This window comes from Echiichthys vipera, assembly GCF_963691815.1.
Source record: "Echiichthys vipera genome assembly, chromosome: X".
In the NCBI taxonomy this organism is placed as follows: Eukaryota; Metazoa; Chordata; class Actinopteri; order Perciformes; family Trachinidae; genus Echiichthys; species Echiichthys vipera.
In genome coordinates this window covers 39,351,022-39,373,380 of record NC_139825.1, presented here as the reverse complement: position 1 = coordinate 39,373,380, position 22,359 = coordinate 39,351,022, and the positions used below count along the sequence as shown (strand labels likewise).

General features: G+C 41.1%; 1 protein-coding gene across 1 annotated transcript in view; it reads right to left on the bottom strand.

The window, feature by feature from the left end:
* Positions 1-40: 40 nt before the first annotated feature.
* The window catches only part of trpc4apa (transient receptor potential cation channel, subfamily C, member 4 associated protein a), a 28,620-nt gene continuing 6,301 nt past the window's right edge, over positions 41-22,359 (bottom strand). The window contains exons 2-18 of the mRNA XM_083938861.1: positions 14,661-14,789; positions 14,442-14,558; positions 14,194-14,251; positions 14,012-14,067; positions 13,682-13,810; positions 11,857-12,058; positions 11,553-11,738; positions 11,327-11,469; positions 11,096-11,227; positions 10,937-10,995; positions 10,664-10,849; positions 10,411-10,501; positions 10,170-10,310; positions 9,939-10,050; positions 9,403-9,515; positions 8,978-9,184; positions 41-2,783 (exon numbers count right to left, since the gene is read on the bottom strand). Of these exons, the coding sequence (XP_083794987.1) occupies positions 2,646-2,783; positions 8,978-9,184; positions 9,403-9,515; positions 9,939-10,050; positions 10,170-10,310; positions 10,411-10,501; positions 10,664-10,849; positions 10,937-10,995; positions 11,096-11,227; positions 11,327-11,469; positions 11,553-11,738; positions 11,857-12,058; positions 13,682-13,810; positions 14,012-14,067; positions 14,194-14,251; positions 14,442-14,558; positions 14,661-14,789 (2,199 nt within the window). The 3' untranslated portion in view covers positions 41-2,645. The remainder of the gene's footprint in view (positions 2,784-8,977; positions 9,185-9,402; positions 9,516-9,938; positions 10,051-10,169; positions 10,311-10,410; positions 10,502-10,663; positions 10,850-10,936; positions 10,996-11,095; positions 11,228-11,326; positions 11,470-11,552; positions 11,739-11,856; positions 12,059-13,681; positions 13,811-14,011; positions 14,068-14,193; positions 14,252-14,441; positions 14,559-14,660; positions 14,790-22,359) is intronic.

The window sequence follows — 22,359 nt, the reverse complement described above, 5'->3', positions numbered from 1 at the left end:
AATAAGGAAAATGAAGTTCAATACCAGCATTAGAGGAGGGACTTGTGAGTGAAAGTTGGTTACAGAAGTAGTTATAGTAGAAAGTGAAACTTAAACATGAGTCTTTTCTCTGTTAGATGGTCAAACAGGGTTAGAGGTTAAGTGGTGAAGAGGTGAATTTTTAACACAGCTGTGAGAAGTGATGCATTATTCAATGCCAACACATGAAAAAAACATGGGTTATCTAAAATAAATGAATGATTCAGATTTTACACCCTGAATATTATCCGCTGTCTGCATCTCTTCAAGGTATCAACAAACAGTGGAGGTGCTGTTGATCGTGGTGAGGTTCAACAATCATATTTGATCAAAAAAAGCACCACATGGTCTGAACGGAGTGAGAGTCCTAAGACCGGATGCAAAATGTGACTGATAATATCCTCATCATGCCAAACATTACACAAATCTCCACATAATAAAGTCAAAGCAACAGGGATCTAAAATAAAAACCAAATAGTGTCGTGTTTAATACTGTGCAGCATGTTCTTGGCCAAGGGGAAAACATTTCACCATTTTCTATACAAACTCATGAATGAAGTCTAAGGCCTACTAGGATCATCACACCACATACAGCATTTAGTGTTGAGAACCAATTCTCTTGTGCATCGTACAGAGGGACCTCCCTGAAATTCAGATCACAAAGCTACAGAAGTCAGGGTTTAAAGATCGTTTATATAGAGTGCTCACAACATTCATGTTTTCTACCAATAGCCTCATTGACTTCCATGTTGACTGGAGTGATACGAGATTTGGATTAATGATAACATATGATCAGTACTGAGAGTGTAACACCACTGCAGAGTCACCCTGTGTCAAATTACATCATATTATCAAAAAACCAAGTCATTATCTCGGGCATCCAGCAAAGAAACTGAGAATTTGTAAGAGAAGCACTTTAAGTGTACTTGTATCAACTTCATTGCAAAGCACAAAAGATGAACTAATTCAAAGTATGTGCACACCCATCAAGAGATTTAAGACATGCTGAATGAGAGCTAGAAACAACAAAAGGAAACATTTCTGGTTAATTAGCTTTAAAGCAAATAAAAGGCGTTCAAAGTGTAAAGGACGTTTTGTGTTTGCATCCCAAGGCGGCATAGCACTAGCAACTCACAGCATCAGGGGCCAACTGTAGAAATGCCCTTATACATTCACATGAACATTTATTATGACTCATGACATGCTGGGAGTAAAACTGTACACTTGTCATTAGAAGTGGTTTGATCTGAATAGTGTCAGGATAAAATATGAGGTAGCTCATCCATTTTACTTATCTCAGGTTGGATCTGTTTAATTGAGACACCAAATCAGCTCTCCATCTGCCATTTCCATAAAACAGCTGCACATTCAGGCCGTGAACACAACACCCCCGTCCCCACTGCTTCATCTTTATCCAAACTAAAGATCAATTGATACCATGCAAAAAGAGCCATCACATAGAAAGATTGTCATTCTCAGCTTGTAGGTATAGATTTTAAGAGACCAGAGAAAGTTGTAGACCTCCAATCCTGTGCTGATGATCTTGGGCAGAAGGCTAATTCACATGAATTTTGCGTTGACCGTAACAATGAAAGTGGTATGTTAAAACTAGCGCCTGCATAGTTTATTCTCTTCCCAAAGCATCTCTCACAACATGGATACAAAGTCTGTTAAAAAATGAAAATGTTTTTAATCAACAAATGTGATAAACAATAAAAACAATCTAATCAAGTTTTATTGTACAGAGCTAAAAGTATGAACAAGACAAAGGTAAATAAAATTTAAAAAAATAACCTGCTAAAAAGAAACAAGTCCCTGGATGAAGCTTCTGGAGCCACATCAGAGTGGATGATTTTCAGTGAGAGGAGCCCAGTGGGATTTGTGAAACAAACAGCCGGCCCAAAAGCTACCTAAATGTGCCGAGTAGAGCCAGAAAGCACCAATTAACAATAGCCTCCTAATAAAATAGACCCATAGACAGGGTTAAATTAAAACGCTGTTCATTTAGAGGACCCCTGCAAAAACTCCAATATCACCAGTTTCCCCCACAGGTCAGGCAGTGGCGTGGCATGGAGTCATCAGAGGGTGTAGGTAGTGGGTGAGTGAGGCCGGTGACTCACCACTGACCTGCACATCTGGGTAACGGTTTAAGCTGTGGCCATTACCAAACCAAGTCCATGTTAAAAGATTTTTTTCCTTACATATACTTTGTTGAATCATACATATTTTTTCATAGAATTTTGTATAGGTCATATAAAAGGCTCTATTTGAGTTTCACCTAAAGCAAACAACCAACGCAGGTGTCATTTCATTTCATTAATAGTCTGTAAAACCATGTGAGCAATCTGGGGTGGGCGTACAGGTTTCCTCCTCTTCCTCTGAAGAAGAGGTCGGTAACTTAGTGAGAAGATGACAGCCAGGCAAATAACGTCCCATCACATTCGTGGTGACGGCCTTAACGTGAAGGTACAGACAGAAAAAAACAGGTGAGTCTTTACATCCAGAACGCAGTCACATGGCGCCCAGATGGCTCTGCTCAGTGGAGTCATCACCAGCTTTAGGTGTCCATGCTCCCTGTGACGTCTGCCCTGCCCCACTCCCAGCACACTGAGCGCACACACTGGAGGTCAATCTTCCAGTAGGTCTCTGTCCAGATCCATGAAGGGCTCATCAATGTAGCTCGCTATGGCACACAGAGAAGTCTTGTCTGAGCCCAGCAGCACTGACACCGTCTCCTTCCAGTAGCTGAAGGGGATACAGGAGCTCTGAGAAGAGGGACAACAGAGAGGATTTAGGACCAATAAAGATCATTTTGACTTGGTGCTTGTTACTGATTGCCTCTCAATTAAATGCTAATCACAGTGATAATCGTTTGTAAGTTACGTGTATACTAAGATGATAATTTCACCATTTAATAATATGGTAAATAAAGTTATATCAAAGTGATCGAAACCCTGTGTCAACGTCTACAACATGTATATGTATATACTTGAAAATTTAAGGAAACATTGTTAATGTTGAAGCAGCCATGATGTGTGTTTTCAACCACTTGGGGGCAGCAGAAGAAGCAAATACACAACAACATATAAAGTTTCCTATTAACACATCCAGCAGTTGCAGAGCACCATTAGCATTTATTTTGTGTTTCTGACCACCATGTAAATCTTTTGGTCCCCAACACCTCTTGAAAAAAAAATCTGGCTTTTTAGCTGCTAAATTTAATTTATTTTTATATATTTTATTTCACTTAGTCTATTGCTTTTAACCTTCTTCTTACTTTTTTACTTTTATTTTCTTGCTTGATTCTATTTCACCTGTTTTTATTCTATGCTGATTGCTGATCTTAATATTGTTTTCTTTTTACTTATTTTATGCATTGTTTTGTCAAGACCTGTGTATTCTTGGGCTCCTTTTATCTACTGTCCTGCCCAAACCTGATTTCTTCTAATGTAAAGCGCTTTGGGTCAACTCCTGTTGTATTTAAATGTGCTATATAAATAAAAGTGACTTGACTTGACTTGAATAAATGCTCCACTATGTTCACCATTTAGTCACAAGCTTCATGTGTGTGGCGTTTGGTGCTGGGCCAGTAGCGTACAGAGCTTTCACACTGAAAACATCTGCATGCTTCGCTCTATATATTGAACCGTTAGCACAGGCAATCAGACAGAATAAGAAAGGAATTGATATCAAAGGACAGGCACATACAATAAGTCTATTTGCGGATGACATTTTAATATATTTAGACCGCCCTAACACAAACTTTATTCAATTAATGCACCTTATTAATGAATTTAGTGACCACTCAGGATATTAAATAAATGTAAATAAGAGATACTGACCTTTAATTATGCCCCAACCCCCAAAAAAAATCTAACCTACCATCTTAAATATCATGCAAAAAACTATAAAATATCCTGGTGTAACTAACAAAACAGCTCTCTGACCTATACAAAACAAATCATGATCAGATCCATCTCCAGATAAGTAGAGACATAGAAAGATGGTAAACATCGTCATTAGATTTCAACTCAAGAATTGAAGTAATAAAAATAAACATTTTCCCCAGACTACTTTCTCTCTCTTCCCATCAAGATTCTCCACGAAAATTTCAAAATCTGGGATAAAATGATCTCCAGATTTATATGGAATGGCAGAAGACCACAGATAAAACACTGTACGCTACAAATTGGAAAAGAAAAGGGAGGTATGAGACTCCCAAACTTAAAATATTACCGTGCTGCACAATTAAGACCAATAATTATGTGGTGTGACAAGGACTATAATGCAAAACGGAAAGATATTGAGAAGTTGGTGGCAGACGCACCAACCGAGGCCCTGATTGGCAATTTAAAAGCAATGAAGCCATTACAAGAATGGATAGACCGAGTAACTCTACACACACTGATTATTTGGTTTGATTATGTCAGACAACAAAAATTAGAAAGAGATATAAAACTGTTAGGCTGGTTTGCTTATGATGATGGATTTAAACCAGGTGTAAATTACTACAGCTTAAGGGACTGAGGCAGGAAGGGGCTCACAGCAAAGTGTAGACTAATGAAGAACTGGCACATAATGAGCTTCCAGGAGCTGAAAACGGACTACGGTCTTGAAAACAGAGACCATTTCTCATTTCTACAGCTGCGGGACTATTTTATAAAAGAAATACAAACAGTAAAAAACCTGAATTGTGTACTTGATGTAATGATCAGGACATACAATGGATCAGTACTGTACCGATACTTAAGAGACTCAGAGGATGTCTCCACTCTGTACATTAAGGAGAAGTGGGAGAACTAATTGAAGATCAACATGACTGTAGATGAGTGGCAGAATGTGTGTGAAGCACAGCACACTGCCACAAATTTGAAATAAATATGGCGGGAATTTGGTGGAAAAACCTGACCCGTTTCTTCATCACTCCTAAATTAAAAAGTAAACAAACAGGCTCCCAGCATGCGTGCGTGCTGGCGTATATGTGAGGAAAGGGAAGCGAATTAGACACACATTTTCTGGGGATGTCAGAAACTTAACCCATTTTGGGAAAATGCACACAACATAATTAAGGAAATCCTGGGTTATGAAATACCTAAAGAATGTAACGTTATGTACCTTGCAAACTTGAACCACTATGTCCTGGTCAAAGACAGATATTAAATAAAAAATATTACTGGTCATGTGTTAAAAAAACCATCGCAAAAATTGTATAAGGCCGAGCCACCAGCTGTGAACAAATGGTTAGAAATCATAAGAGAATGACTTAAAGACTTAGAATGAAGGAAAACTAAATGGGAGAAGTGGACGCGATCGGACACGGTTGGGAATACTTGAAATGTATCTGTATACGGTGTAATCAAATAGTAGACACATGTGGCCACAACTGTTGTACTTTCTTTCTTTTTGTTCTTTGTTCTTTTCGGTTATATTTGATTTTTGCAGCCGCTCCACACGTAGAATGTAATTCATGGATTTATATGTATACCTTGTTGTTTACATGTGGAGAGGAAAAATTTCAATAAAAATTTCAGTTATAAAAAACGAAAACATCTGCTTGCTGCAGCTGGAAACAAAGCTGATAAGAGCCGTGAAAGTGAAATAACTGAAGTTGTGGGCCATAAAAACAAAACAGAGTTGACGAAAACATTCATGTTACATATAGTCATTTGACTAATTGTTAATATAATAAGTGATTAATACAAGGCTAACAAGTACCAAGTATGACAACATCCCCATGGGGAAATGCAGACCACTGCTCCTACACTGCCAGTGAGACTCAACTACACTAAACTCAGTTTCATTCAACGAAACAGGACAGACAGTTACGAGCCCAAACACTTTGTATGTTTTAGCTGACTGGGAGAAGTTGTCTTAAGTTTCAGAAAATGTTCTGCTCATAGAGGCTTAAGCAAAGTATTCTGTATCAGATTAACTGACAACACTTCTCAACACACCTTCACTTATGTTCTCCATTTGTCTTTCAAGGCAAATTTTAGGTTTTCTATGTGCAACCGTGTCCATGCACATACATGAGTATGATTGTAGTTCCCCAGTGATGTGTAATCCGTGCATACATCATTACAGCATCATGCTCATGACTAGGGCTGCCACTAACAACTATTTCTCTATCAATAAATCTATTGACTATTTTATTGATTAATTTAAACAAGTCATTTTCCTCCCAAAAATCCAATTGCTTCATTCATGTTCATTTTATTTTGTTTGTCATTGTTTAATGCAACAAAAGAAAAATGTAAACAAATGTAGGTTCAAACTGGCAACATGATAACCAAGAAACCTCAGTTGAGTATATTTTTAACTATGCATGTAAGGTGACTTTGAGCGTCATGAAAGGCATCCTCAAATAAAATGTAATATTATATCATTATTAAAATAAAAAAAGAAGGCTTATTATTTCACTTTGGTGAACCAAACCTAACCCATTCTACCACCACCACACCAAAATGTCTTTTAAAATGTAACAATATAAAGCTTCTTTAAATATTTTAGTTTTTTTTTATTATCAGTTGTTAGATGCACAGCTCTACTTTTAAAGCAGGTTGAAATGTTCCTCCGGTTATTTACTTCTTCCAAAACAACCCGTCACTACCGAGCCTATTAACCATTATCAATAATGCTATGTTAACTTCACCTGTCTCTGCTCTCCTCCGCTGTACGCAATGCCCACGCGGAGTGCCGCAGCTTTTGTTCAGCAGCTGTTTATTCTAATGGACGCACTCTGCAGCTCTGTAGCGGGCAGCAGCGGCAGACTTCTGCCGTGTATTTCGCCACCCGTTACAAATACGATACGATAAATAAGATAGCCTTAATCATGACTGTGTAATACAAAACAAAAAGTTAAATTACCTTCCACCTTCTCTTCCCCTCTCAGTCTCTCTCTCAAACGCACTCACACTTATCACTAATGAGCAAAGCCAAGAGGACTCTTCATAACTGCAAAGCTGCATTCTTAATCATCAGACAAGGGGTTAAAGTGATTTGGAACAAAACTGATTGGCAGTTTCACAAATCAGTGTTTCATTCTGCAGCGGTGGATTACTGCGAGTCCTGAATGAGACAAGTGTCTGCGGTTCATTCACGTCTGTAATAACAGCAGGACAGTGTCTGTTATCTAAAGTGCGGTCAGTTTAACCGGTGAAGTGAAGATAATGGGCATCATTTATCAAACTTGCGTGGAAACGGGTGCAGATCTGAGCGCATAAATGGTCGTAGGAAAGGACCCACGTGTGATTTATGAAACATTCGTATCGGACCAATCTCAGCGTATGAATGGGCGGGCCTTGATAAATGCGGCGGCTGAATTCGATCGTCTTTAACATGTTACGCCCCTAAATATTCCTGGTTCGGATGCCTCGCCCACTGAGGTCAAACACGGAGAGAAGGAACGCAGGTTAGAAAATAAACTTTTCCGACACACAGATCGGCATCCTGACATCCGAGATGGAGCAAAATAAAGATGTGTTTTTTGTCAGTCTTAAGAGTAGAATAAAAGGGGCCCATAAAAACGCTGTATGGAAAAGAATAACGGAGGCAGTCAAACCGAAGCAGTGCTCCACTGTGACCCGAGTGCGCCTGTGCGCACTGTTGGACAGGTGTTGTGCCGTACTCAGCACCCCTGCTGTGAAATGCACCCCCTCGCATTATAGGTGATATTCAAAAGATCCATTCAATTCATTTTGTAATTATGGCTGCAGTTTATTTCCACAGAACATACAAAAAGGTGTTGTTTTGTGTTCGCTATTATCCAAGTTTGTGATTTTAACTCTTTAAAATAGTTTAAAGACTGTAATTAACCAATGTTCTGACCGTTGTGGGTTACCTGTATATAAACTACTCCTATAGGTGGAAACAACAGCCTTCTGATCCAGAATATCACCTATAATGCGAGGGGTGCATTTCACGGCCAGGGTGCTGAATACGGCACAACACTGGCGCTACCGGTGGGGCATTAGGTATTCCGTAAGAGAATACCTTTGTCACCTAGAAGAACCATACCAAGATGTTAATCATCTGATACCTTGTTTGATTTAATGCAATTTATCGAGGGTAGCCACGAACCGAGGAGCTGCTTTGGCTCTGCAGTGCGTCTTGCTGCAGCCGCGCACCAGCACATCCATTCATTATTCAATGTTGGGGTCGCGGGGGGCTGGAGCCGAGCTGTTTTGAAATATAAAAAGAATCGTGTGTGTCCCCCCCCCGGCCACCGCGTTTAAAAGCGATAGCTGAGCATCACACATCACCTGTACATTTATCGTGTGGTAGTTTTGGCGATTGATGAATGCGTAATCATTCACAGATGGTTCCTTCAGACGCACATGAGTACAATAAATCGCTCCAACCACAATTTTTATATTTTTTTTTATCCGTTTTAAGAATCCGTTTTGATCTGTTCCTAATATGTGACTGCTTATGCTTGCTGACAGATGAGGTTTGTTCATTATTTTCAGCCAGATTTTGCTGTGCTGCACCGCAAATGCACAGGCTCAAATTTGCGTACACGATCTCAGACCTGACGTGAGATTTGATTGTAGCTCCCGCTCACGTCCAAATTGATAAATGCCGACGTTTGCCAGGAAATGGTCCTACGCATGTTTTTCTGCCGTACGTTCGTTTGATAAATGAGGGCCAATGTGTTTGTTTTTCATGAGATAATAAGATAAAAGATTGTTTGAAATCAGTTTGATACAAAAAGTATTGGTTTGGCTTTATTAGACTGACTGAAATGACATTTTACACAGCAATAAGACTAAATAAAAAATTGCTGACAAAATTCAGGGAAAACATCTATACTAATAGTAAAACTAAGTTGACTGAAATGTGATGACTTTTCACAACTAAAACACTTTAAGATGTCCTTGACTACAACTATTAAGGGGGAAAAAAGACTAAAATAAAAGACAAAAACTAAAATAGTTGCCAAAATTACCACTGTACTCACATTCTCCAGGCAGGTGCTGTCTTTGTCCTTGTTGAGGTAGTGGCGCTGCCAGAAGCGCAGTAGGTTGTGGAAGTTGTTGAGCAGGCAGCCCGGGTACTTCTCAGCATACTCCTTCTCCCGCAGGGCGTTGAGGTAGAAGGGCAGCTTAGCCTTTCTTCTGGCCAGCATCAAGATCACCAAACTGGTGTTTAAACAGCTCACATTCTCCTGCAGGAAAATGGGATTGATGGATGGATGCCAACAGGTACAAAGTTTGAGAGATTCATCATTTAAAATCCCAATGCACACGTAGTTAAATAAAAAAATATTGTTGCTAAGTTTACATTAAAATAGTCTTTAAATGATTTGGTTAACTCTAATAATTTCTTATTCTTGAACTGTGAGTTTCTCAGAAAGTGTCTGACAAAGTGAAAATGAAACAACACCTGTGTGAGTGTCTGAACATTGATGATGTTGATCAGTCGAAAGAGGAAGGACAGCCTGTTCTCCACTCTGGCCATGTAGGACAGCAGACAGCATTCCGAAAGCACCTCCAAAACTGAGGAAAATACACTGAAATCAATGCTTTACATGGAAAAAACTTCCATCTATTTGTGAACAGGAGAGTAAATATATTATTAAATTTTTTTTAGCGTGGTCATCAAACAGAAAACAACCTGAAAACACTATAGTAAATGGCACTGATTCTATTTATCTGGCCGTCTTTGAGGATTTTTTCTTCCATTCATACATATCACCCTATTTTACATTTTGTCAAGCAACCATTTGACAAAATACTTCTATCATTTCTTATGCTTTTATCAAATTGAAGTTCCAAATGGCTCAACAAAACAGAAACAATGCCATAATCTAAATAGTCAAGAATGAATGATTAATCAATCCAAAATAAGAAACTCTTTCAGTAACTTCTCCTTTAAACTCTCACTAATCAGCTTGTCTGCAGTGCTCCATCTCTGCTTACCTTTGACATCTTCAGTCTGGCTTTCGAAGCGGTCCAATGAAAGGACAATGCAGCGCACCAGCATGTTAGAGTCCACCAGGGAACTATTGATCTGCGTCAGGAAGGTCTGAAACTACAGAAGAAATATCAAACAATGCTATCATACACATGTGTTCATCCAAACCAATCTGTGAAATGGTTGTAAAATCTGAGAACACACGTTTGAATCACATTTAAAGTGTAGATTTATACCTTTTCTGGAGTGTTGACATATTTGTTGAATCTTTTGAAGGCATCAATGTTAAACTTCATGAGCTCTCCAAGCAGATCAAAGTAGCTCTGTAGGACATCTCGTGATGTACAGCCACTGTCTATGATGCAAAACAGGATGTGCTGTCGAGGGATTGAAGCGGAACATGAAGAAGTCAAAATAAAAAGGGACAGATCTGTGCGATGTGATGATAAGAAAAACAATGTGTGGTTGTAGTTTTACCTCTAATAGTCCCCTCTTCAGGAGGAACATTTGGTCTGCATAGGAGGTGGCTCCTCTGAGGAAACTTTCGACTGCCCTTGCCTGCCAGAATCTATATACAAAACAGAAAGCTTGAGCGAAAGTAGAAAAAGCAGAACTAGACACAAATCTAAATCTTGAGAAATCTCTTTAAAAATAGCAGAGTCTGGTGAGAAGTAGAATATTGACATATTTTATCTCCTGCATCTTCATCTTTGGGCTATGAGACGCTGACCTGAATGACGAGTCTGGAGGCTCCCTCTTCATGACGGTGAGGAGGCGTGTGAGGAGGCCCTTCTTTCCGTCACACACTAGGCTTCTGTCTGTGTTGACCAGCGCTTCCACCTCCGGGATGTTAGCCTTCATAGATATGGCACTCAGTTCATTCAGCTCCTGGCTATTCAGCAGGAGGTATTTGTTCCTGAAAGACAAGTAAGAACAGTTTAAACAACAAACAAAGTGAAAATGAAAGTAGAAGAGAAATCCTTGGAAATTCAATTACACTTACTCATGGTGATCACTGAAACTCTGAAGTAACCGCAAGAACTGGATTTTGAAGGATATCTCCTGCACAAAAATAAAAAGTGTTAATGGTTATATTGAGCTTGAAAAGGTTTCATTTAATGACCCACAACCAGTTTCCAAGGAGAGTGATGAAAGCTCATACAGGACTACAGTCGCAGTTCTCGTTCTGGCCATGAACCACGTGATTTGAGGCAGTGTATTTCCTCCAGATCAGCTTATCAAACAGGTTATTGAGCCCCGGGATGAGACGGAATTCAGCCAGCATCTTATGGACCTGTGCAGAAACACAAAAGGATCAGTGAAATACACAGTTTAACTTAGACCCAACACATGTCAATCTCAAGGGAGAAAAAAGGTGTGTACTGTTAAGTACCTGGTTCCTCTGTCTGCCCATAAGAAGGACACACAGCACATAGAGCACTTCCACTTTATACATTATCTCATGGACGATCTTCATAGACTGAGGCAGTCGATGTCTCAGAGGGCTGGTGGCCAGGGAACTCTCATCTGATGACTCTGGAGGTGAGGGAAAGACATTTTAATCAAAGCTCATAAGATTTAAGCAATGTGAAGAGCCAGCAGTGAAACTCTTGTCTCACCTGTACTGCTTTGTTCATTCTCCTCAGTAGCCATCTGCATAAGGGCGTCTAGGACCAGAGCGTTGTCCAGCCATGTGTACCAGTCCTCAAGCTCCTGCAGGAAGTTTGCTCCTGTGGCCTCAGAAACCTTTCTAGTGGCCAGCTTACACAGCCGCTCAATGAAGCCAGGGATGTTCAGCAGGGTTACTATTGGAGAAATGGTAAATAGCATTGACAGATCAAGACTTACTGATCCAGTCCTTTGCAATGGAACAAAATACATTCCAGTATGGACTCAGTACTGTGTGCTCTGAGGACAACCTACCCTGGTTGACCTCTGCCCGTGAGGGGCTAGCATTGCGTTTCTGCTGTGCATTTTTGGCCAATAGGGTGTGCTTGTCATCGTTTCCTACATCAGGTTCTGAGATGGTGACTGATAGGATGCGGCAGAAGTTGGCTAGCTGTTGTTGGTCAAAGCTTTGGACCAGGCCTGACAGGTTGGGGATGCCCTCTAACTGGATCATCTCCTGGAAAATACAAATATATGAAACATCAAACAAAGCACATAGAGGTCAAATTTTTTACATTTATACACTCAACAAGCTGTGAGATGGACCCTGACTGAATCTGTTACCTGCTAAACCTGTTGCTGTTTTTTAAAATATATTTCAATACACGTTTATGTATAAAAACTAAAAAGATATTTACCCATAAAACATACATAATATAGCTTTGACTCTTCATTTAAAAACTAACAACAACAACAATCAAAATTGTGTCCTGTAAACGTTTATCACGCATACATTATCTTCTCTCTTGAGCTTGTTTCACAAAGAAGAAAACAAACAGAGAAGAAGGTTGATTTACACAAGGATTGAAAATGTCTAACTGGAGAGGTGATGTGATTCAGGTAAGTCTGATGTGACTTTGGTCTAATCCGCGTCATTTTCTACATCCTACACACTCCAGCCAGGCGCTACCCCTCGCCTAAACCAAACAGTGTCTTTCCAGTAAGTGAGAATGTAGGATTTTATACACTAAATGCTCTGTTGCTAAGAGTTTTTGAAAATAAGAAATTATTTGCAGATTGTTTTTATTCCATTCCCCACCCCAACCTGAAAAGCATAATTCAATAAAGAATAATCTGATGTTGCAGAGGTTATATTATATAAGTCACCATTTAAAATGAATTTAAAATGTCAAGTGTCAAGTCATTATAAATAAAATGCAGACATGCTGTGCGCTATCTGCCTGAAACACTTCTATCGACTTTCTCTCACTCTATGATATTAAGTGGGAAGGTGGTCTGCACTGGAAATACCATTGCTAAATCACAAATTATTAATATTTCATCATTTCTAACTGAAGAGGAAACACTTTTGTCAAACTGCTCTTGTTTGTCTTCACCGCCAAGTAACACTAGGATCAGAAATATATACATGTAAATTAAAAAAACACCCACCACAAAGCAACCCCATTTTTCAATATACAGAAATCTCTGACATATAGGAAATTAAGTCATTTTCATTTTTGAAGAGATGCACAAGCTGCAAACTGTAGTGTCTACAAACCCTCCACATGTAGGCACAACAACAGCTTGATGGAGTAGCATTGTTTAAACTTTTAGATGTATTAACACACAACACATCCAGGTTCAAGAAAACGTAAAAAGAAAGTAAAAACAATCTTCACAATGTTTGTCAAGTGTTCTGGTAAATTACAAAACTTTCCCTATACTGAGCTAAGCAAAAATAGTGATTTCTTTTCAAATATTATGTCAAGAGAAATTCAAGCGGAGCACAATGATTCTAAAATTAAGGCATGGGTGTGACATTTGGTTGTTCGCAGCTCTGCTAGGCAAAATCATTCTGGCATTAGAGGTGTCTGTACGTGGACAACAGAGCCAGCAGATGACAAAAAACATTTATCGTCAGAGCTAAGAATAAAAAAGGATCTTATTTTCACAGAAGAATTAAGATTAATGTTTAAATTTGACTGGCTATTAAGATACAGGCCCAGAAGATTACTGGTTTGCCAAATGTGTAACACCATTAATGACAAAGCTACTTCATAGGCCTTTTAACTCTGGAGGGGCCATAAATAATGTTTACATGCTCCTGCTGAGAACTTTATACAAGTATAATTCTGACCTTTTTGACTCCAAGAATATCCTCAATTAGAGTAGCAGTCTGCAGGAAGGTCTTCTTGTTTGTCATCAGGGTGAAGAGAAACAGAACAAAGTCATCCCTCGCTGCCAGGCTCTTTGTGACACCCTCCGTCTATGAATTAAAAGAATTAGATTTGCAATTAATTAAACCATGCCCGTTCCTGTTTGTAAAAATGTTTCCATACAATATAAAAGCACAAACCATCTTCAAGGAAAACCCTTCTAGTTTTACACATGCATGCGCTAAACTGAAGCAAAGTATGATGCACCTCTGACATTTCTCTGGTATGTTAACACGTAATAGGACACTTACACATATACAACAGTTGTAGAGAACACTAAGGCAGTCCTTGACCAGGTCATCGTTCACTGTTGTACAGTAAGAGAAAAACAGACGTTAGTCTAATTGCAAATCATTGAATTGAAATCAATTATCAATTATAATTACCCTCCCATTAAAGCAGATATATTGAGATCTGTGATGTCACTGCTTACTATTGGGTTTTTTCTTCTGCATAGTTATTGTGGGTCTCATCAGGATCTCCACAAGCAGCTTCAGGGAAACAGAAAAATCAGTGCTGTGAGCAAATCTTGTATTTCTCTACAGCCATTATTTTATATCTACAGTTTTTCTGTATCAGTTGCATAAAACATGACAACTGATTCTCCAGAATCAACAATATTCTCAGTGTCTCCAACTTCAATAATTACAGAGCATGAAGCACTAGGAATGTCAAACTTACATCGACTCCACCAAAGAGGTCAAAGGTGTACGTGTTGGGGAAGGTAGATTCCTGAGCGGTCTTCCTGTCCTCCGTGACAAAAGACATGGCCTCCATGGAGAGCTGTGATGATAATACCTAACAAAAAACATTGTCCACATGTTATTCACATCGCCTAGGCTCCAAAATAAAACATTCAAAATCAGCTTCATTGTTGGGTGAACTATTGCTTGTGGCTACCTTAAGAAAGCTGTGGGAGAGGGAGAGGTCACTGTTGGGATGGCTGCTCTCGTAGAGCCTCTGCAGCAGAGTAGGGATGCCATGCCACTTAGCCCGTTTATCTCTTTCTTGGAGCAAGCCTTCTGAGAGCTAAGACAGATAACAGAGCCAACATTAAAATGTGCAATTTACATAGCAAAATGGTATGGTTATTTGCATTAGGATTCAGAGAAGTTTTAAAAAGGTATTTTTTGCTGTGAAAAACTAACATATTAAGCCTGTGAATGTTCTCATTTGTCCAGGTCGTCGTTATCCTCAAAGCAATTTCAGTCAAAAGCAACTGGACTTGGCTATTTGTCTAGGAAGACGTTTCATTGTGGTCTTAAGAGCATGTTTCATAAAAAGGAAAGCAGTGTGCATAAATATATAAAATGTATAAATATGTGGTCAATAAAATTGCGGTTGAAAACCTAGTCTCAGCAAATCTTCCCTCCTAGAAAACATGTGCACAACTTAAACCACAAACAGGTCCAAGGGAAGATTGTGAGAGTCTTCTTTTAAATGAGATCATGGTCAGGCCAAACCGTAGGTCATATAGCAATAGATGACTGCAACAAGGAGAACAGAAACTAAAAGTAATTTCAGCAGATTTTTATTTCATCCCTGTAATAATAAAACTCTAGAACAAGAGATTATTGGCCTGGTTTAGAGTCACCCGGTGCAAGTGTATTGTGGAGCAAGGCTATAAAGGTGCAGCTGAATCTTAGAGTTGACCCTGCAGCATACCAGAGGCCAGTACAGTGATGTGAGCATAGGTGTGCTGTGCTGAGTTTTTCTCACTCAGATTAAACGCTTGAGGAAAGGTCACAAAAGAGGGCGTTTCCATATTTACATAGAGTATTTATTGACTCTACAAGTAATGAATGCATGCATGCATACATTTTCGGTCTGGTTGTCACAGCAATACTCACTGTTGAGACCCTTTTAAAAATAAAAGGCTCTAAGAACAATGTGACTTTAAAGATATCAGGGTTTTTTCTGCGGGCAGCCGTCTGTCGCCATGCTGGAATCTTGATTGAAAATCAATATAGTCCTCCCTCTCACCACCAAGAGGGAGATTTTTCAAAAATGTATTACAACAAAATGTATAAATTGCTTATGAATATTTTGGGAAATAATTTGACAAATGTAGTCTATTACAAGTATTTTTGATTTTTATTTAATTATTTTTGAGGCCTAATCAACGCAGGTTCACGGAAGTTCCGTTGTCAACGTCAGGCAGGCTTATGGTCGCTGAGTAAAGAGGTTTCCTGCTCGTTCCATCAGCAAACATCCATGGCAGCAGCAAACTGGTAAATTTACAGTCTAATGACAGAACGAGGAGGAAATATGGAACAGAAACGCATTTTGTATTTCTTTGGAAAACCAACACCAGGAGAAGAACACCAGTACCGCGACCACGACAACAGTAAGCCTGGGAGGCCCAGCACCCGCAACCCAGACTAGTGTGATTGGATTAGACAAACCTTTCCAGTCAACATCCAGTTTCAAATTTCCTGCACGCCGGGATTCACGTGACCAGCTGGACAAGATGGCAGCTTAGGCTTTTTGCGCTTCCCCTACTCTCCCCGTTTTAACTAGTTTCTCTCTTCAGGGCTATCTTTATGCAGATATTTGTGGCGCCCTTAGTTACCTGAACAAAAATGACTGAAGCTGGGAAAAAAGAATAGTGCAGCTGGAGCCTCCACAAAGTCGAACAAGGGAGCTTGTGCTGCTGAACTGGATGCTGTTGCAGACACGCTAATGGAAAGACAACGGGAATGTCTAAAACCTCGGTTTGCTCAACTTCAAGAAATGGGTAAAGACACAGGGGATAAGCTGAACGTGATTCAGTCTGATCTAGCCTCAGCGAGTATTGGTGTGATGAAAGCAGACATTTCGGCTCTGAAAAGCACTGTCAAGGAAAACTCCATGGCAGTTGCTAACCATGAGACGGTGATGCATACACTTGAGCTTAAAATGGTGGAAAGGAATAGAAGTTGTAACGTTTGTATCATCAGCTTGAAAGAGGGGGTCGAGGGGTTGAACAGTGTGCAATATCTGAACCGAGCACTGTGGAGTGGTTTCCGTCCCTCCAGACTGGGCAGCCAGAGATGATGCAGGCCCACCGTATCTACAATGAACACCCTGCCCATGACCAACCCAGCACTCTCATCTTCAACATCCTCCGCTACACGACCCGGCAGGCTAGTCTCCGAGCTGCGAAGTAAGACCAGGGGCCTCATGTACTAAGAATTGCGTGGCTTTCTTACTAAAACATGGCGTACGCTAGAATCCAGAAACTGGCGTAAGCACAAAAAAATTCAGATGTATCAATGTGTGCGTACGCATGGATCCAAGCACTTTTCCTTTGTACATCCCAATCAACGTGGAATTGAGCGCACATGCAGAAGTGCTAAACTCCTCCCTGTCCACGCCCCCATTTAAATATGCAAATCAATGTAAATAGGGCCTGCACCGGGGATTCCCTCTCTGCACTATCAGATTTAAACGATGAGTAAAGGTAAGAAGCGCAACTTCAACGAGTCTAAGCTCGAAATTTTATTAAATGAAGTGGAGACCGAAGAGCGGTTTTATTTGGTAGCCTCTTTACAGGGATAAACACAAAGAAAAAGACATTTCTGGGGAGTGTGTGTGTGAGGCAGTGAACGCTGTTGGGTCGGAGCAGCGCACAACCACTGAAATAAAAAAAAAAATGGTCCGACGTGAAGCGGAGGATTTCGGCCCACCGCCGAAGTATCACCGCAACGGGCGGGGTGACAGGAGGGGAGGAACTGACCCCCTTTGACCAGAGAGTGGCGGCTATTGTGGAGGGAACAGCTCTAAGCGGAGTTGTGGGGGGCCATGAAGGCGACACAGATCATCCTCAAGGTAAATGTGTTAAACTCAGAAATGTCATTATACTAGGCTGCTCACATTACACATGCTCGTGCGTCAAGTTGCCAGGATATAAACACATTGACTCATGTTTAATTACTTCATTTTTTTTAATTATTATTTCTCAATAGACGATGAGACAGGAGAGGGCTCCTCCCTCTGCACCGTGCGCCCTGGCGTCTCCACCGGCACCTCCAGCACCACGCGCCCCGGCGACCCCACGCCAGCTGTCCTTTCACAAGCTGTGCTGGAATCACAGGAGGAAATATTGAGAGCCATCCGTGGCGTCAGTGATCTTCTAGATCAAATTGTCAATGCACTGGGAGATATTTATCATGCAATAAATGCACGTACAAAGTAAATCGTGTCCTTGCCTCTTTACATCATTGAAATCAGACGCTGACGGGCCCGTATCGCTTTGCGGGGTGGGTCGAGGTTGACGGGTCCGGCATCCGGTTCCTCCGGTGGGGGGGGGGGGGGTGCTCTGGCAGTGGTATGCCATGGCGGTGTGCCAAGTTGTGCAGGACACCATAGGCCAGCACGATGCGGCACACCTTCTCAGGTGTGTACAGCAGCACCCCGCCCGACCTGTCTAGACAGCGCCAGCGCCCCTTCAATAGGCCAATTGCCCTCTCCACCACTGCCCGAGTTCGGGAATGACGGTCGTTGTATCTCCCCTCTTGGTCGGTGCCGGGGTTAGTGAGAGGGGTCAACAGCCACGTTCTCAGGGGGTAACTATATATATATATATATATATATATAAATCACACTACTGTTCGCGGGAAAACAAACAGGACAAAATAACTGCATTACAAGGATTGACAAGACTGATCACACTTATATTAATGACTGCAGAGGTTCCAACTTTACGCACGCGTTTATTGAGACGAATAATGAACACAAGGAGACATTCTTTTTTCACCAGGGAAAAAAACAAATACACATATTTGAATGCGCGTGTCCAAACGGGCATTGTGCTGGTTAAATTCGGGGCGCATTAAACGGATAAATGATTTACTCACCGAGAAGCCACCCATCGCGCACCGTGCCAGCCTCCAACCTGTTACCAACCATGCTATTGTTTAGATTGAACGTGTCATGCGTTGCCAGAAATCCCAGAGTGGTCAGCACATGTGTGGGAATGGACAACCCCTGGCTCCTGGGCGTGTGTCGTTCTAAGTCTGTCCGCGGCTCCGCGCACAGCTCCAGTAACACTGGCCTCGGCAACCCGAAACGACTCATGAGCCAGTTGTCGTCATTTGCAAACAGATCTTCCCGCTCTCTAAACACCCTCTCACGGCTGACATAACCATTTGCGATGTCTTCTAACAAGGCCAAGGCTGCCATTGTTAATTCCCTTTTTTATTAAATTGCGCATGCTTTTATATCCTTCTCCTTATTTTATATCCTTACGATTGCAAACACGTGTGTGTTAATTGTCCATTAATGTGTCTCTGATGCGCACATTACACTGAGGATGAATTGTTTTCACATAACTAACAGTTTCCCAGCATCACCTCTAAGTGTCGCCAACGAAACAATAGCTGTAGAAACGTGCGTACGCCAGCCATGAAGTTTGCGTGGCGCACCGCACATTTCCACGGTCATTTCACTTTTGATACATCCGAACGTTGGCGTGGAAAATGGCGTACGCCACGTTTTTGTGCGTACGCAACATTGATACATGAGGCCCCAGGTCACCGTGGACGGCAAGAGAGTGAGATTTGCCACTGATTATAGTAATTACACAGTCAGGACATGGACAACGCGACAGAAAGAATTGAATATTTTCTCCTTTACCCGGCGACACTGAAAGTCAAGGACTGGACGGATTATTGTGTATTCAACGCTGAGAAGCAGAGGATTTCCTCAATTCCTGGCCGATGACAACGCAGGAGAGGTCCCCGCGGGCTCCTACTAACGAGGCAGTCAGCCGGCATACTCGGGCCAACAGCACGCAGGCAGCGGCGGAGAACTCAAAACAACCGCTGATCATTTCCCTGATGCAGAACTGCAGCTTCTAGATGGATACATGTATTGTCAACTCATAACTTTCCTTAAGTACGTTAGTCCGCGGGCTGATTAAGATGACTACCTTATGTTGTTGTGTCTGTTTATCATCAGGTTTGGATGTCTCCCTAGATGCAGGTTTAGCCTGCAATCGCTCCTGGAGATTCTGGCTTGTTTTCACTGACAGCCTAAATTGATCCGTTTAGTTTGTTTTGTTTTTCACAATTATACATAATCCCCATCCGCGGATTATATCAGGGTGGTGGTTTCTATTACAAATTAGATGTGCAATGTTATCCGCCTTGGTTTAATTTGGTGTTGTACCATCTCACTGCAATCATTTTTGGTAGCTTTGATCTATCAACAGCTTTATGTTATCATATGACTAGCTGAGGAGCATTTCTGTTAAGAGTTATTCCACATTTTAGTGCAGGTCTCAGTTATACTACTTTCTGCATGGTTTATGCATCTGGTTCTAAGTATTAAAGGGATGTCTTCTTGTAAATGTTTTGTTTTGCAATTTTACCCGCAAAAGAGTAAGCACTCTTGGTTTATTACGCAGGAGGAGAATTGACATTGCATTAGTACAGGTGACCAATCTCTTGGCTGCTGACATTCAACATCTTGCGGATAAACATGATCATGTTATAGCTTCCTCTGCATCTGGCATGAAGACCGAAGGTGTGGCTATTGTAGCCAGACGTAGCTTTAAAATGAAAATCCCGGACACAGTCTGATACAGAGGGCCGGCTGACAATTGTCAAGACAGAAATGAGTTACAGGAAAATAGCCTTCATTTCGGGGTTTGTACCAAACTGTTTTGATAGAGCTTTTTACGACATTTTGACAAAAAGTATGCTGGAGCTGAGTGATTATTCCTTCATTGTGGGGGTCTTCAACGCAGTCTGGAGGGCAGCTGTTAACAGGACAGGCAAATCTGAGACAAGGGATCAGACACTGGCGTCCACAGCCTTACAGGCTTGGGCTCACAACCTAGGGCTCACAGATCTGTGGCGCTCGATGAATCCATCAGGCAGTGACTTCTGTTTTTCAGAATGACACAAATCTTGTTTAAGAATTGACTACATATTTGCATCCCCTAAACTCTTTGAAAATATTCTCAATGTTTCTCTGCTTCCCATAGCACCTTCCGATCATAAAGCTGTGCTTTGCTCAGCGGTGCTCAACAGCGCCTCCCACGTGCACCAAAATGGCGCCTCAACACAACGCAACCCTGTTTAAATAAGAGGAATTTAGGACGCAATTTACAAAAAAGCACAGGGACTTCTTAGAGTTCAACGTTGACTCGTTCGATGACCCTAGAATACTTTGGGACTCAATTAAAGGTTCAATCAGGAGTAATGCTACACTGTTTGCCTCTAACCAGTGCAAGGCTCAAGACTTCTAAGCTACAGGAATTGAAATGAAAACCAGCAAAATTAGAATCTGCATTGTCAACAAATTTTTCAGAACAGGTTGTTACACAGCTTGAGGTAATCAAAAAAGATATTAACATCATCCTTAGACGCCAATCAGAGTTCTTAATCCACAGGACCAGGCAACGGTATTATTTTCATGGATCAAGGCCTAGCCACCTGTTAGCGATGAAGATCAGGTCAAATGAGCAGTTCTCAGGTATCTCATCAGTCAAATTGGACTCAGGAGTCATCACCACTGACCCGACACAGATCAACCAAACTTTTAGTAGTTTTTACGCTGACCTATACAAATCAAATGTATCTCTCGACAATGACAGTTGTGGTAACTTTCTGACTCAATTGAAGCTACCTTATCTGCATTGAAGGAGGTCAATGAATTAGCAAAATCAATTTCTCTTGAAGAACTTAAAAAGGCTGTGCTCAGTATGCAAAAGAGCAGATTACCCGGGTTCGATGGCATACCACCAGAATTTTACGCAGCCTTTTGGGACCTCCTTGGCCCGTTGCTTCTTAATATGATCCACTTTTCATTAGGGAAAGGTGCCTTCTCCAGGGAAGTCCATAAAGCTGTTATAACCGTACTATTGAAGAAAGATAAAGGCCTAACAGAGTGTGGTAATTACAGACCCCTTAGTCTGTTGAACGCTGAAGTCAAAATATATGCCAAGGTAATCTCCCGCCGCCTACAACATCATGTATCATTGCTTGTTCACTGTGACCAGACCGGCTTTATGAAATCACACCTGGCCTCTGACAACGTCCGCTGACTGCTGCATATAACTGATGCAGCAACAGACATTAAAACCCCGGCAGCTGTTCCATCCCTGGATATGATGAAGCCGTTTGACCGCCTTGAGTGGTCCTTTTTGTGGTCGGTTCTGGGGGGGCTGGGTTTTGGAAAAGGTTTTATAAATATGACACAGTTATATTTTAACCCTTCTGCAAAGGTCCTTACAGGCAACATTTGTTCTACTCTGTTTCCAGTGTCTAGATAATCTCGCCAGGGCTGTCCCTTGATCCCAAACGCTGTTTGCTCTATTGCTTGAACCCCTGGCGCAGATGATCCGGTTGTCATCGGTTATTAAAATCAGAACCATCCATGACATGCACCACAGCTTGGCTCTTTACGCTGATTACATTTTGTTGCAGTCTGCCCCTCACCTTCTATCAATTTTGGATGAGTTTGGCGCGCTATCAGGTTTTAAAATCAATTGGTCAAAGTCAGCTTTGCTACCGTTGAATGAAGCAGTCAAGACCTCTGCTTTACCTTCCAATATTCCCCCTCTTACACTTTTAAATACCTGGGCATTGAAAAGTTTAACTCTACATCTTAT